At 35.2% G+C, this 17073-nt stretch overlaps 1 protein-coding gene across 1 annotated transcript in view; it reads right to left on the bottom strand.

Annotated features, from left to right (window-relative positions):
- Nucleotides 1-17073, bottom strand: part of LOC138706367 (chitin synthase chs-2-like) — a 96245-nt gene that overhangs the window by 10725 nt on the left and 68447 nt on the right. Inside the window, exons 17-20 of the mRNA XM_069835559.1 lie at nucleotides 16244-16488; nucleotides 13020-13156; nucleotides 11236-11399; nucleotides 6394-6576 (exon numbers count right to left, since the gene is read on the bottom strand). Coding sequence (XP_069691660.1) covers nucleotides 6394-6576; nucleotides 11236-11399; nucleotides 13020-13156; nucleotides 16244-16488 — 729 coding nt within the window. The remainder of the gene's footprint in view (nucleotides 1-6393; nucleotides 6577-11235; nucleotides 11400-13019; nucleotides 13157-16243; nucleotides 16489-17073) is intronic.

Below are 17073 nucleotides of genomic sequence, written 5' to 3'. Positions count from 1 at the left end.
TAACTATTGCGAATTAGATCGTGATTTTTGTGGATATCGATGAAAAATCTAATAAAGGATTATTTACCCCTTTGTGGTATTTCAATAACATGGGCGTTTTCGTGTAAATTTAATTTAAAACCCACTAATTTCAAACCACTGAACGATGCAATCCACATCGCAACGTTGTAACTTGAGAAGGGAGCGCGAAGCAATACACCTATAATCTTTTCGCTGTAAGAAAAATCCTAATGTAAACAATAGCACGTGACTGAAGTGAGGCTTCATTGGCCACTGTTTGGCGCCATAGATTCTCAGTACGTGTTCCCGCCTACTGTTGTACATTCTGTTTCGTGTTAAACATTTCCCGTTATTCGTCAAGTAGGTCTAACCTCACTACTATGCATTCGTTTGCTTAGAAAAAATTTATTTTATAATTACAGTAATTAAATTATTTTTAAGTCTTATATCTTCACAATGGATAGTTGAGGATACAAAAGCCATACTTCAGTACCACGTGCTTACGTGAACAACTACGAGCTCAAGTGACGCCAGCTTGTTACAAGAACAGACTACCTCGGTATTACTATTGGTATTCATCCGCGTTCATAGTACATAAGAAAATATAAGAGTAGCTTTTCTTTTACATAGCGTTTTACATATGAGTAAAGTTAAATGTTTCATCGTACTAAACAACTAGAATTCAATGTTTTATTTTCAAATAATACAAGATTGTGGTTTCCAAATACGAACTATATTTTACTGCGTTATGTGAGTGTTTCGATTTGGAGTCAATTACGAGTATGACAGCAACGTGCTTATGTTTACATTAGGATTTTTCTTACAGCGAAAACAGTATATGCTGAGTTCGTTGATCTCTTACATCTGTATTGCGATACGAAAGGAGACCTTTAGCGGCGAGGTTGCCAGACTGCTGGAACTTCGAACTTAATTTTCTAATTAACCGTGCATTTAATCACAAAACGTAACATAGGTTTTATATTCATTTGAACGTATCCTATCGTCCCTTTCAATCTGCAAGATTATTTCACTTCCAACCTCTATAGGACGCACAATGGACCAATGTGCAAAGATCCATCCCGGGTCCAGCCCTCTTAAACCAAGCCAATACTGAGGCTTTTCGCTATTGAATAAACTCAAATTCTAGACATACTCAAATGGCGGGACATTCAGCAAGGTCACATTCAGACAGTCATTTCCTAAGGGAAGGAGATAAATGTCACTTTCCTGCCCGGAATCGAACTTAGAACCACATGATTTATAGCCGGAAACATTACCACTGAAGCCATAGCTGAGGACATCTGCATCACAGCAGGTCGTTTAACTGGAGACGCCTCATGCAATTCAAGTAGACTTGCAAACCTAACAAGGATAATAATATTCTATCTCGTAAACATTTCTCTTCCGACGATCAAGTTTTTCAGAACTACATAACGTCTTTATGTATTGGTATACTTAATCATCTATAACTAAACTTCATCTCCTGATTGTTATGTTCTGGCAGAGTATGTGTGATTAACTTGTAAATAAGTAACGCGAATAACGTCAGAATATTCCATCGCCATGCTGCAGATATATGAAAATGAGATGTCAAACTAGGCGTGCATGTTTATATCCCAAGGTCCTTGTTTAATAACATTCCATAGACGTCTTCCATTTGCTTAACAATGCAGATTTATGACAATATTTTCACGTACTAGAATTTATAGAAACGAAATATACGACTTCTCACAGTTACAGCTCAGTGGACGACTTCTTACCAAATCATTCGACGTTCTATTTGTGTCAGGTTCTTCAAGGTCTGTGACTTTGAGACGTGTGTTCTTAGATTATATTTCTCATGTCATTCACATCACAACTGTATCACTGTTGCCACGAACCAAAAGTATTGCAATTGTGTAAAAAATATACATTTCCACATTTTATGGAAATTACACATTATCAATATCCGAAATAGACCTACTGAAAGAGTGGTTTTGGGAATACCATCTGTCTCCGTCTGTGTACAATGACTTCTCCTGAACTAGGGGAGAGTTGGGTAGTATCGGACATCGGGTAGTATCGGACAGTGATGTTTCTTTCAACTACCACCAGATGGTAGTACCTAAGTGACATGGTTACGTTTCTGTATGCGACATCTGACCACTGCTACTACCATCTGGTGGTAGATGAAAGAAACATCACTGTACTACCATCTGGTGGTAGATGAAAGAAACATCACTGTCCGATATTACCCGATGTACGATACTACCCAACTCTCCCCTACTGAACGGATTTTGCTCATATTCAGAACATTCTAGCCTATTTTTCCGGGAATGACGCACATAGAATATAATAATTTATACTTTACAGTGTAGTAAAATACAGAGCGTTCAGCTCAGTGGCGGCTGACTGGCTGAGGCAAGTGAAGCCGGGCTTCAGTCACTTTGCTTCCTTAAATTCAAAATTTTAGTGGTTTTTAGTCGTGTATAACATATTATATTAGTTATTTCAATGAAGAGTATAGAGTTGTAGAAGTAGAAAACTTTGTGATGTATATAGACCTGTCTTGCAGTAAGATTTGTTCCTGAGGCCAGGATCGCTCGTGCCGGGTCTGGTTTCTGCATTTCGTATGTTTCCACGGGTTTTAAGGTTGCACTCGAAAAGCTGAAAAAACTGACTGGAAAATTTTATCATGGTAACAGGCTATTGATCTCTAAACTTAACAAAAAGACTGTTTTTATATCCAAATTACCCCAACCCACCCTGCTAATCTGTGTTATAGAATGAAAGTGGTGTTCGTATACATTCACACATACCCGATATATTTTGATGGAATTTTTATTCAATAGAAAACGTTCTTCGTATTTCCGTAATGCTGGTAGTTTCTCTTCTTATGTTGTCTACAAGTACATACTTAATAATTCTGTATTCTAATGTGTTAAATGTTACGTTTTATTTAACGGCGCTCGCAACTGCCGAGGTTATAATATATCAGTGTCGCCGGTGTGCCGGAATTTTGTCCCGCAGGAGTTCTTTTACATGCCAGTAAATCTACTGACATGAGCCTATCGGATTTAAGCACACTTAAATGCAATCGACCTGGTCCGGGATCGAACCCGCAACCTCGACATAGAAAGCCAGCTCTATACAAACTGCGCCAACCAGGCCGATGTATTCTAATTTGAACTTATAGGGTGGAATATGAATGAACAACCATAAAATTTAATGATTGTACTTACACTTAAAAACGAGATATAAATTTATCAGACTGCAGGCTGGAAATCAGCAGAACTATAAACTAATTAAACACGCGTGTGAGCCTACGATGCAAGCATATCTGATGTGTGCATTCCTGCTGTTTATTATTTAGTCTGTGTCTGTTTAGGTCAGAAACGCACGATTGCTCTCCAATTCAAGAATCGACAAACAATTTGTATTGTTTATGGTTTTCAGGTGGGCGGTAATTTGTTAGGGGAGAGTAGTAGAGCGTTTAGATTTTTATGCATACTACAGGTTTAATTTTAAGTTAATGAGAGGCAACAAAATATTTAATACATAGGTCTTAGATTTATCTATTTACTTTTTATAATTTTATTATAATGTTTTTATGCTTCAACGTACTTTTCATTCATGAGCCACAAAAAGAAAAATGCAGTTAATTTCTGATCATGTATTTTCAAATAGGATACACTATCCATCTCGCAACATAGCATTGTGAAAGGGTGTGTGACCAGGCAGCCATTGATCGAAAGTGTGAACTTATTTGGGACTTCTGACAGATAACAAAATTAGATGTATTATTTTGTTCTTGTACGAAATTGTTTTTAATTTTGATTTGTATTTCATATTTAGTTTGTAATAATTAGAGAAAAAAGTACAGTGTAATATGATTTAAGGTTATTAGTAATTATACACCTGGTAGCAGTCCTTTAATGCATGTCATTAAAGTACACCTATTCATTAAAGTTCAGTTTTCGATTATTCTCGGATATGCAATCGAAAGACAACGAGGGAAACGTCACGGAGGCTGGAAATCCAATACTGTCGCAGAAGGTTATGTTCTGTTACTATAATAATTAGCGTTAATTGTAAATAATATTCAAATAAATTCAATTTATCTCGTTTTTCAATTCTAAATCAATTTCCAGGTTATATCAAAATTAGTTCTTGTTATTCTCAGATTATATCAATTGTTTCTCGGAAAAAATCAATACTTTCGCGTCTGCGCACATCTCACAATTTACTAGCTATGCACAAAGTCACTTCCGCTCTTCAGTTAGATACGAATAAAATGAATACTTCTGAATAATTTCAAGTTAGAAATATGGTCGAGCATAAAAAGTCGTATGAAACTTGCCTATAATGGTAATTAAGACGCTCGTATGAAAATTATGAAACTCGCTTGCGCTCGTTTCATAAACAAACATACTCGCGTCTTAATTACTATCATTATAGGCTCGTTGCATAATGTACTATTAATTTTGATTTGTATTTTATATCTAGTTTGTAATAATTACAGAAAAAAGTACAATGTAACATGATTTAAGGTTATTATTTCTGATTTAGTCATGATTATTACATTTGATTAGGAGAACGATGCCAGAATCCAGTTTTCGGAAGAGGGCGCTATACTGAAAAAAGTTTGGGAACCACTGGTATAGAGTAGGCCTACGTATACTGACAAATGAAAAAAATTTAGTATTAAGTGAGAAGTGGTTTTATGAGAGAAAAAATTATTGCATAAGAATAAGTAATATAATATTTATTTTTACTTTTTTTTTATAGAAATTATTCTCATAATTGTAACTCTAGTTGACAATCCTTCAGTCAAAATTTCAGTTCTTAAAGATGTTTATACGCATTATTTTTTTTTTAGAATTAATCTAAGCTTTGCTGTTACGGAAATGGAGTATAAAAATACTCTATTTTCTATTAAAAAATCTTTACTTTTCTGTGCACACGGAACAAAAATATTCTGAGACGTCTTGGGGTTTAAATCCTGTCCCTTATCAGTGTCATGTCGTTGTGTGGAGACGCGTCGCGTCGTCTTGCTACCATCACTTCGCGGGAGTTCTTCCATGTGTTGCCCCGTTTAATGTAAAGTTAACAAAGCTCAAAAACGTAAGAGCAAAATCCTGACAGAGGTATAATATTCAATATAGGCTATATTATCTTCTCTTCCAAAAAATTATTCATGCAAAAATCGCCATTTTCGTAATTTATTCTGATGTTATAAAGTTAATAATCACTTTCACCTTGAATAAGGTCATCATTCAGAAATTTCCGTGCCCATTGCGAGGGCCATTTGCCAATTAATTTTTTTATACAGGGTGATTCACGAGGAAAGGTCAAAGTTTAAGATGTGAATTCTGAAGTCATTCTGAGTTAAAACCTTCATATGAATATGGGTCCGTTTTCTAACGGTTACGGAGATATGACTCTTTAATTTCACAAAAACGTCTGAGATTCCATTGTACTAACTCGCATTTAGAGACAGATAAATTTAAAGTTTATATTCACGTATGCATACATACCTAATACTCTAGACGTCGGGTTGATGTTTTCGCACATGTTCAAAGGTAACACTTTCTGCTTCAATACACTGTTGCGCTCGGGCGTGAATCGCGCTCATCGCTCGGGAGAGTTGCTCGTGGCTGTTCTTTATGCGGCGTGCAATTAGTGGTCGATCAGCGCCTCTCTCGTTTCCACCTTCCTTTGGTATACCAAGTCTTTCATCCAACCCCATAGATAGTAAAATATACCCTTCGATATGGCACCCTTCTGTTCGGAAAGCGTCGTTCATATTCAGCGAGAGCACGCAAGGAACTTCCATCGCACAAACCATAAACATATACAATATCGGCATATTATGTAGTCAAAAATTTATAAGGCATCTTGAAAAACACAATTTAACACTTACGATAACTGTACCTGTATAACTACTATACTCTAGGTATCTGAATGAACTGCTGTCAACTGATAAATGGTAGTGTATTTGTGTTATGTTCTGGTTCTGTGTCATTATATCAGACAAGGGTAGGCGATTGGATATTTGTAATATCCCACCACTTCTCTTATCTACATCGCTCGCAATGCAGATTCCAATGTTACGTCATTCATTGCGATCGGTGACCTTGTCTCACATCTCATATTAGCAGCATATGGTAACGTTTGATTCACATTGGGGCGAGACGTTTTACCAAAAAAATGCATCTAGCTCCGCCATCGTTCGAAAACGGATCTATATTCATATGAACTTTCTCACTCAAAATGGCCTAAGATATCGTATTCTAAAGTTTTGACCTTTCCTCGTGAATCACTCTGTATATCGCTCACTTTTGTTTCTATTCTTGAAAACTGCTCTATTCCTCTACTAGAAGCATCAAAGTCGAAATGTAATATCGTACTTACAGTTAAGTGATCAGGGTCGTATGTGATGTTGGCTTTCACACCGAGCGGCCAGTTGATGTGGAGCTGGTCCTTGCTGAGCTGCAGGAGGAAGATGACGAGGACGAACAGGGCGTTAAGCATGAAGAAGGCAAACACGGAAATGTCCCTCAGATCCTTCAGTTCCTTAGCAACCTCTTTCTCTTTCTGCAAACGAAATAGGCAGAATGAACCAGTGCAGAACGACATCAAACCCTTAAGAACTTCAACCTAAGTAGACTTATTGTATAGCTCTGTGGAATGAGTTGCATGCCGGTTGTGTGCACCTGGCTCATCAACTGGTCTCTCCGTCCACCGAATCACGCGTTTCTCTGCAGCCTTCCATACTCGTAATAACATATTTTTCTGGTGACTCTCCTTCCTTACCTTTGATTTATTGATTCAACAAGAACACAATGAGATAATCTTCAGTTATACAAGATCTCCAAGTTGTCTAGAAAAGAGTTCCTTTGTAATGAGAGTTGTAACTTGAATTATCTCTTTCTGATTGACTGGAAGCAGTAATATGACCCCCATTAATTTAATAATAATAAGAAATAAATCTACTTGCACATAAGTAATATCGGTAATAATAATATATTAGGTCGATGGAATAATAAATCCTTCATTTTCTTCTAAAAACTTATGTTCATTTTGTACAAAAAAAAAAATGAAATCTTTATATGATCGTATCACCAATTGTTTTTCTTTTTTTTTAGCCAACTGTCCGAAGACAGGTCTGAACCTCACAAGTGATATTAAGAAGGCAGCACTTATGAGGCAACTAGGCCAGGAGATAATGCGGTAGGGTGGCCAGTTTCTTTCTCCCTCTATTGCACACATCGCCGACGAGCTACATATTGAACTAGTCAGATTTCAGATGCATACAAACAATTGTTCTTTCTCTGACACATGTCGTCAAGTGGGATGTACTGCCTGATAATAGATGTACATATCAGCCAGAACCTCAATCTGAGGATGTACCACCAATTAGAGAATGAAAAATACAAATCATCTATCAGAAGTAAAATCATTGATATTATATATATATAGATGTTAAACATTTTATACATAATTAAATTATTTATGTTACATCATTATAACGTTATATATATAATATTGTAACGTACATAATTTTTTTACAGATTCTTTATCGTTGAGGAATAAGAAAAACATATTATCTTGTATTTACTAGAAGCAAAGCCATTATAAGTGCTTACTGGATTATGTATTAAAGTAGACCATGTCTAGTTACATTGACTCAAATCTTCATTTAGATGATATAGAGAGACTCTGGCTTAGATTAGAGTCCCTCGATAACTTTTAGAAGGTTAGTTTACGACTCTTTATCAACAACTTAACTTATTTAGCGTCTAGATGAGATGAAGGTGATAATGCCAGTGAAATGAGTCCAGGGTCCAGCACCGAAAGTTACCCAGCATTTGCTCACATTGAATTGAGGGAAAACTCCGGAGAAACCTCAACCACGTAGCTTGCCCCGACCTGGAATCGAACTCGAACCACCTGGTTTCGCGGCCAGACGCGCTAGCCGTTACTCCACAGGTGTGAACCCTCGGTAATAATTGGGACTTTGCCCTGTTATGGACTTAAATAGATAAGTAAATAAATAAATAAATAAATAAATAAATAAATAAATAAATAAATAAATAATTTAATGTAAGAGTTGAAACACAGAATCCAAACGTCACCTACCATGTTGCATAAAGCAGGAAGTACTTACAACTGCTTTGCTCCTGGTAAAGACAAGTTAACAGGTTTTCCTTTCTCTTCGGTGATAAACTAACCGTAATAATAATTATGTAGCAATTTTTAACGTTTTGTTTGTTTCTGTGCTTTAAGTATTATTTTATAATAGATTATGTCTGAAAAGTGTAGACAATGCTCATTATTTTCTACAAACTTCAGTTTTATGATCGAGACATTGATTTTTTAGTCATGTTTATACCAATTTTTATTTGTATTTCGTATACGTCCTGTTTTTATTACTTTACAGATAGATCCAGTGCTGAGTGTATTAAAACTAACGTATAGGCTTGCTCATTAATATAAACTACCGAGATCATATATTTATTTATATTTAAGAGATGGCATCTAAAGGATGTAAGCATCCGGCAGATGAATTTTGCTATGTTTGTGGCCAGTTCACTGTGGGGGTGAATAATGTCAAGTGGAAACCACTGGTGGACTCCCAGAAGGTGCTAATGCCACCATGACATATTAAATTGGGACTTATAAAACAACTAGTGGCTTGTGCAGCAAATGCTGCAAACTAAGTACATTAAACGTTCAAATAAAAATTTCTCAGATTTATTTTCAATGAAGAATACCAGACATTTTGAAAGTTATTTGCTTCCATAATAATGAAACATACTCCCTCTGAATGTTTTTTTTATGCCACGTACTTTTTCTTGAACCTATACACCTTCAGTTTTTGAGTTTCAACGCGAAAACGCAAGTAACAATGTCAGGACGATCAGTAGGTTTTTTCATGTGGAAGTAAAGCAATAGCTATTTCAGAACATTGTGGATTGTAGGCGAAAGTTAAAAAAAAAAAAAAGTCAGGTTTGCCATGCTTTCGAACAATAGACATAGCATCTTGGTATAGCTGCTGCATGTAGAGCTTTAAATGTACATGGTAAAATCATTTTATCCTGCTACGAGATCTTGCTGAAATGATCGGGAGACTACAACATTTTCTAGGCCTCTTATTTTATCAGTAAGTAATACCTTTTGGTCTTTCCTTAGGAACTGAAATTTTTGCGCTCTCTCGAGCCAATACTGAAGACAATGTCGTATATAAATATCTACACCACACTGCCATTAAGTATATGAAAAAGACCCAACCCCACTTGATTAATAACTACAAATATATTATTATCTTACGCAAGTTTAGTAGTTTTATATATACATATAATAGCCGCCACTCAGTAAATTTATAGAAATGAAGATCTAATTTAAGATATTCTCTACATCTACTTGCATAACACCAAAACGTTTCACTTTCATATTATCAATATAGCATTAATATGTATAATTAATGAAAAATAATGGCATTAACTATAATAATATTTAATTCCTAATGGTAATAATGTCATCGAACCACCTCACGTTTTGTAGATTTTAATATGCAATACACAGCTGTACTCAGAAAATTACACACCACAGAATCAGACCTGTAAATTATTTTCAGTAAGTCTTAAAGTTTTTAATAACCAATTATTATATTTATTTCTGTATCGATTCAATTCGGTAATAAACCTAATTTAATTTATTTAACTGAATTGAATTTGAACTCTAAATATGTCAGCAATCCTGCAGGTCATGTCAGGTCTTCATGTAATAGCTATTGTTTGTTGTAGTGTGTTTGTGTTTTGTTTTATTCTGAAAAGCCATTATAGTATTTCTCAAAACTGACGACAGATGAATTTTGGAAAATAGGAAAATGATGTAGGAAAATTAACATTTCACTGAAAACTACTATTTTTCTATTTTACTATTCATTTTGTCTTCAGATAAATCTAATATAATATAATGCAAATTTTTAAGTTCAATCTATAAGATTTATCTATTTTACAAATATATATTGATGTACCGAAGTACATATGATATTTCCATGCAGATATTCTGCGTCATCACGTGATGAAAGAGTGATGGAACGGAGAAAAATTCTCTCCGGCGCCGGGATTTGAACCTGGGTTTTCAGCTCTACGTGCTGATGCTTTATCCACTAAGCCACGCCGGATACAATCCCGACGCCGTTTAGAATCGTCTCAGATTAAGCTCCAGCTTAGTCATCAGCACGTAGAGCTGAAAACCCGGGTTCAAATCCCGGCGCCGGAGAGAATTTTTCTCCGTTCCATCACTCTTTCATATTTTGCAAATGTTTATTTGCTACAAAATTGTATATAGAATATTAACGTTTTCGCCTTTTCGGCATCATCAGATATGTTAAGAAACACGTAATCTAAACCTTGAACAAATTAACAAATGTACATTGTAATATGCATGGCAAATAGATTTTCATGAGTTTTGTGTAGTATGTCTCATAAGTAAAGTTTTTGTAGAAAAAGATTTCCAGAAAATATAAATTTGGAAGGTCGATATCAGATACATATAACTCATGTTACAAAACATATGAAATGATTAAAATGGCAAGCATATTATATTATATCTTGCATTAAATTATTAACAAAATACGAATGTCATTTTAATCATTTCATGTGTTTTGTAACATGAGTTATATGTATCTGATATCGACCTTCCAAATTTATATTTTCTGGAAATCTTTTTCTACATAAATCTTTTTACTTATAAGACATACTACATGAAAATCTATTTGTCATGCATATTACAATGTACATTTGTTAATTTGTTCAAGGTTTAGATTACGTGTTTCTTAACATAGCTGATAATGCCGAAAAAGCGAAAATGTTAATATTCTATATACAATGTTGTAGCAAATAAACATTTGCAAAATAGATAAATCTTATAGATTGAACTTAAAAATTTTCATTATACTATTTTTCTGAAAAACTGTGGGTTCCAAGCTTCAAAATGAGGGGTCATTTATTAAAATCCGTTCAGCCGTTTTTCCGTAATTTTCATTACCAATTCAAATTATATAGATTAGTAGTACTGTAAACCTCACTTGTTATTGATAAGTTATTAGACGAACATATCTCGCAATTGACATATCTGAAATCATGTCTTTGAAAATTCTTGGTAATATTGATGATGATAGTAACAACTACAGTCTGTGTTAAAGGGAGCCTTCTAATAACAACAATTCAGGTACATCATACATACATCCTTATTTTTTTCAAGCACGAAGAGGTACTTGTCGATTAGATCTTTCCAGAACTGTTCCTCGTGGGATGGCAGGAAGTCCACCACGCCTTTCCTCATTTCCGGATTATGGTCGATCCAGTAAGGGGTCACTTGCTCGTCGCGTTCCTCTTTCAACTCTATTTCTGCATATAGGACAAATAAGTGTAAATCATAACTAAATTGTTTTTTTCACTTGGCTTCTAGTACATGTTGAAATAAACATTCTGAAGTACATGGTTTTCATAGATTATATGATAAGATAAACAGGGCCTACATTTCAAAACTTCGCAGTCTAAATAACTAATTATTTAAATGGAATTCAATTTAAATAAAAAAACACGTCAATTTAGATATTGAGGGGGAAGTCTAAAACCAGGCTTAATTGTATTTTAGATTTCAGCCCCACCCCCAGTCACCCCTACTTTGAAATTTCTTTTTCAAAATATTTGCAACCGTTTTTCCTTTTTACACAAGAAAGCTACTTTAGCATTTTTATTACACTTAAACCTCAGATTTATCAACAGTAATCTCACTAGAGGTTTTGATTTATCTAGAAAAAATCAAAACTCGAGTGGGATTTAATTGACTATTACACGATTAGACGAAAGTATATAAAGATTAGAAGTAACAAAGTACTCCAATACAATAAAATATTAATTGACTTACGAAAATACAACTGTCTTCATATGTATTATTGTACCATCTCAACATTACAAATATTACGCTAGATGACAGTAGTGTGTTATGATTAGCTGTTTTCTTATTATCAGTTGTGCCAACTATGGAATCTTCATCGAACTCTGTAGGCGGTTACTAGTCAAGAAGGTTTTGTTGATTCAATTTCATTTTTATTAAAACAGTTGCATTCCACTTCAATTATTCGGATCCCAGTAATCAACGTCACTTGACAGATGATTTTCAATAAATCTTAATGTTAAATAATCTCTGATACGTGGCTATCCATAATATCATATAGCAGTGGCTATAATATAACCTAAATAATATAAACAAGAGTTAGAAAAGTTTTAATTAACGATGATGACATAAAAAATAACCATGAATAATTTTAAAAGGAATTAGGCCTATTGAAAGTACAATTTTCAAATTTCAATGTTTTAGTGGTTGGTGGTTCAGTTGATGTTATATTGGACGTGTGCGTAAAAGAAGTGGAACTCGTTGATGTACATGGTGTATTCCTCAAATTCAGGATTTCCAAATGGTGCTCTTCATTTATTTGTAAATAGGGATTCAGGGAGGATGCATAGCTATGATCAGTGATCTTTATTAATTCTTGCTCTTGAATGGCAATGCGAGTCATATTTGAAACTGCTATGCATCGACTGGAGTGCTTTGTAATTTTCTGTTTTTTTTTTTTTTTTTGACGTCCAGATCAGTGTAGTTTGAAATGTTGGCAAACAAAGAAACAAATGCTAGGGTAGTGATAAAAATAAACAAATGCTAGGGACGCGATAAAATCGTACGATAAGCAGCCATGATTGGTTGAAAGACATCCTTTTGTACCGTTTTATTGGTCAAAAGTATTATGACGCAGTAAAAGTGTAATAGTCAAGAAAACAACATTTTGTTTAAGATCGCGTATGCTGGAAGGAAAACAGTACGTGACTGAAACGGCAGCGGATCTGTTAATGATGCTTGTATTGATGTATCTCTTTCTGTTGTTAATAAATTTCAAACTGAGGTATTTCTGTGTCTGTAACTGCAAAACTTCTGGGTATTTTAAAGCGCTGTTTGCCTTCACTCACCAGCATTTTCCGTATATGTGTCCGTATCCTCGTCCATGTCATTCTCTTCACCTTCCGTCAGAGGATCCAAGTCACGTTTGTTGAAATTGCGTGTAGTGCGCCTACGTTGCTGTCCTTGTGGAACAGGATCTACAACCCTGAAAAAAATCATCATTGTTGGCGGTTGTGAGTTTCCTGGCTGGTGCCGCGTTGTCTCTGTTGCTAGAGCTAACGTACAGGGTAAAATCATTTTATTCTGATAAGAGATCCTGCTAAAATGATCGGGAGACTACAAAATTTTCTAAGCCTCTTATTTTATCAGTAAATAATACCTTTCGGTCTTTCCTCAGGAAGTGTAATTTTTGCACTCTCTCGAGCCAATACTGAAGAGAATGAAGCATATAAGTATCTACACCACACCGTCATTAAGTATATGAAAAAGACCCAAACCTACTTGATTAATAACTTTAAAAATATTTGATTTTTAATAACAATATTATTATCTTACGCAAACTTTGTAGTTTTATATATACATATATTAACATCATGGCATTAATTATAACAATATTTCATTTCTAATGGTAATAATGTCATCAAATCACCTCAAGTTTTATAGACTTTAATATTCAACACACAGCTGTACTCAGAAAATTACACACCGCAGAATCAGACCTGTAAATTATTTTTAGTAAGTCTTCAAGTTTTTAATAACGAATTGAATTTGAACTTTAAATATGTCAGCAATCCTGCAGATCATGGCCTTCGTGTAATAGCCTATTGTTTATTGTAGTTTATTTTGTGTTATTCTGAAATGCAATTAATTCTCAAAACTGACGAAAGATGGATTTTGGAAAATAGGAAAATTATGTTGTTGTTTTCTAATGCCAGGCGTTTGACAATAAAGTTATTTGACCTCTTGCACTCCAATATTTTTCAAAGATATTATCATGGTCAGCCACTGAAGCACAGATTTTGAGGTGTTCCGAATCCATTTCTTGGTTTGAGTTGTACAATGGGCAGTTAGGGGACTGATATATTCAGGAAAATTATGTCGGAAAACTAATGATTCACTGAAGTTACTATTTTTCTGCAAAATGACGGGACATTAATTAAAATCTATTCAGCCGTTTTCCCGTAATTTCTATTACCAGTTCAAATTAAATATAATAGATTCTTCTTAATAATAGACGTATATTACGCGGTCTCTTCTTGTGTACTACAGGAACTGACTCTGAAATTGTCATTTTATTGGATGCGACGTAAGCATTTCCATGCAAACCGAAGTCTAATTTCCATTCCACGAAATCCTTTCATTTTTTGGTATTAGTGTAAGTCGAATAAAGACGTTACACGTCAAAAAATTTGGAATAAAAATCATTTCTATACACTGCAGTGTGCAGATGTTCATAGTAACATCTACAGTATGTTGATGGTGACATCTTCGCTGAATTCACACAGATACAGTAGAATTTCAATGAACCGGACTGATTGGGGGTTGGCATGATTCGGACATGCAAATTGGGTCAGAAATGAAAATCCGTGTAGCAACATGTTACTGTATTGTGAAAGTGCAGTTTCTTGTTTTGGTTCAGTTCATTCCAGGCCCTTCTTAAAGTTTGAGTTTTCACTAAATTTCAAGAATCGATAATCATATAACAACAGTCCTTCAAATTTAGGGCTTTGTGAAATATACCTGTGTAACACAGTAAGTGGGCCGCGAGTCGTAACTCACACTGTTCTGACAGGAAGTAGGGGAGTGCCAACGTGTGGTTCTAGCAACCGCACAAAACAACAGGAAGGGAGTGAATACGTTCTGCAACATATGGCGCAATATTTTGGAGCTAAGAAAAGTATTTTATGTCGCTGAATAAACAATTTCTAAATTTTTCTCAAAATCGATCCGGATAACTGGCGATCCGGGTATTTCGGCGTTCGTGTAAGGCTATTGCATATGAAATCGATCAGTAAAAAACCTCGCATTTTTTATATCCTAATTTTTTCCCTATTTATACAAGGTGCTGAGGAGAGTGCATTTGCAAAAATATACTATCGAAAGTCAAACGGTTTTCGTATTGTTGAGCGACAAATGTAGCGTATTTTAGAAAAACAAGCCTCTTTCAGCGCTCAGAACTCTGGAACCATTAACTGCAGAACATTGAACGAGAGCTCATTTTGAAGCTGACATTTGGTAGGTTATGATAAGAAGTAATCCTTATTTTTATTGTATACAGAGAGAGAGATAATCTGATTTTACTTACTTTTAGGCTTTTTGCCCATTTGTAAAAATGTAAAAAAATATTGAGAAAAAAACCTTGCATTATTAAGAGGGATTCGGCATTGTTTGCTTAGTGTCACAGCAATAAGTTTCGAAGGTATTAAATAAATTATTTTCATACGCCTAGACTTGAACGACGCAGTACCGATCGCACTGGCCGAGAGATGAAGATAAGCGAGCATTGGGCGTCATTTTACTCCTGTGTTTATGAAAACCTGTGATAAAGCTAGCCCAGCTATGCGCTACTAGACGAAACATCACGTGTTTATCTCCTGGCCTTGCTTCCCTCGGCTAGGTCCCGCCTCATAGTCAGCTGTTAGCTCAAGCGCGTACTATTTATTTACTTTATTTGATATTTTCAATACTTTCTTATCAACGGTGCACCAGTAAAAATATGTGTTTATTTGTACTTTCAATGCGGAATCTAACCATATATTTTAAAAATATGTTTTAGTGGGCAAAGATGTCTTAATGAAGACAAATCTAAATTTCTCCATTTCCATAAAAAGTAAGAAAAACTGTTTACATGTCAATATAAACTTTAACTTTTCAGCATCAAAATAAACCATGATTTTGATCATTGGGTGAAAGGGTTTCGGAGTCACAACAGTTTAAAGTTGCTGATTTGATGAAAATACGATAAATTTAAATATTTTTAATTTAAACACTATGAAGTTCTGATGCCTCAAACTTTGAACAAAGCATTGTATCACAGTTGTTTACGGACAGAAAAAGTTTCATTGTATTTAAAAATTGCAAGGTCAATTTTTTTTCTGTATTTCGGTCGATTTGAGATGGAATAGCCCGTAAGTGAAGTTCTCTATATTCTGCTTACGGTTTGAACTATCTAGTACAGAATAATTTAAAGCAAGGCATAGATTAATACACATTATTTTTATATAAGGATCGCATATTTAAGTTCAGTGTACCTACCGGCACCCTGATTCAAGTGCACGACTAGTGTACTCACTGTTCGATGTGCTCCAACCGCTTGCTGAGCTTGTCCAGGGAATCTGCGATCCTCATCAGCTGGACTTTCTCTTCGCCGCCCTTTGTGTGAGTGCAGAGCATGCATTTGAAGAGTCCGGCCAATGAAAATTCTAAAGATCCCTCTTCGTCTTCAGCACTTTTCTCACGCTGGATGAAGTTCCAGAATGGTTTCTTCTTGGCCTTCTTCTTTTCTTCTTCGGCAGCTATCTTTTCCTTCTCCATTTCCTGAGAGTGAAAAAGCCGTACGTTTTTAATAGTTTATTTAGTGGCTGTTGCAAGTTACTTAGCATCGGATAAATTAGTGATAGCGAGATAGTATTTGGCAAGATGAGTCCGAAGATTCTCCATACGATTACCTAACATTTAACTTATAGTTGGAGAAAACATAGGAAGAACCGCAATCAAATAATCAACCGCCCACGTCCTAGAACAGCACTGGATCACGAGTCTGACCTCTGCGGTGGCTGAGTGGTCAGATCTTAAGCCTATCACGCAGGCGGACCGAGTTCGAGTCCAGTCAAGGCCGGGATTTTTAATTGAAAAACTCATAGTGATACTTGTGGTGGACAATGTCGCTATTTGGTTTTTTTTTTTTTTTTTTTTTTTTGGAGGTTCTTCCATTTCCCCATATTAGACATCTATATCATACCGTCAATATTTCTCTATTTCGTCATCATTCCATAGCATTCCCCTGAGCGGCTGGCGAAGCACAGAGTGGGCTGGCCTAGGGATGAGATGGGATTGCCTGCTCGAAATATGGGTGTGCAGCAAACCTTAGTGACCTGGTGTGAATTTGGGAATGCAGCTATA

Source organism: Periplaneta americana, chromosome 9 (assembly GCF_040183065.1).
Source record: "Periplaneta americana isolate PAMFEO1 chromosome 9, P.americana_PAMFEO1_priV1, whole genome shotgun sequence".
Lineage (NCBI taxonomy): Eukaryota > Metazoa > Arthropoda > Insecta > Blattodea > Blattidae > Periplaneta > Periplaneta americana.
This window is presented reverse-complemented; position numbering and strand designations above follow the sequence as displayed.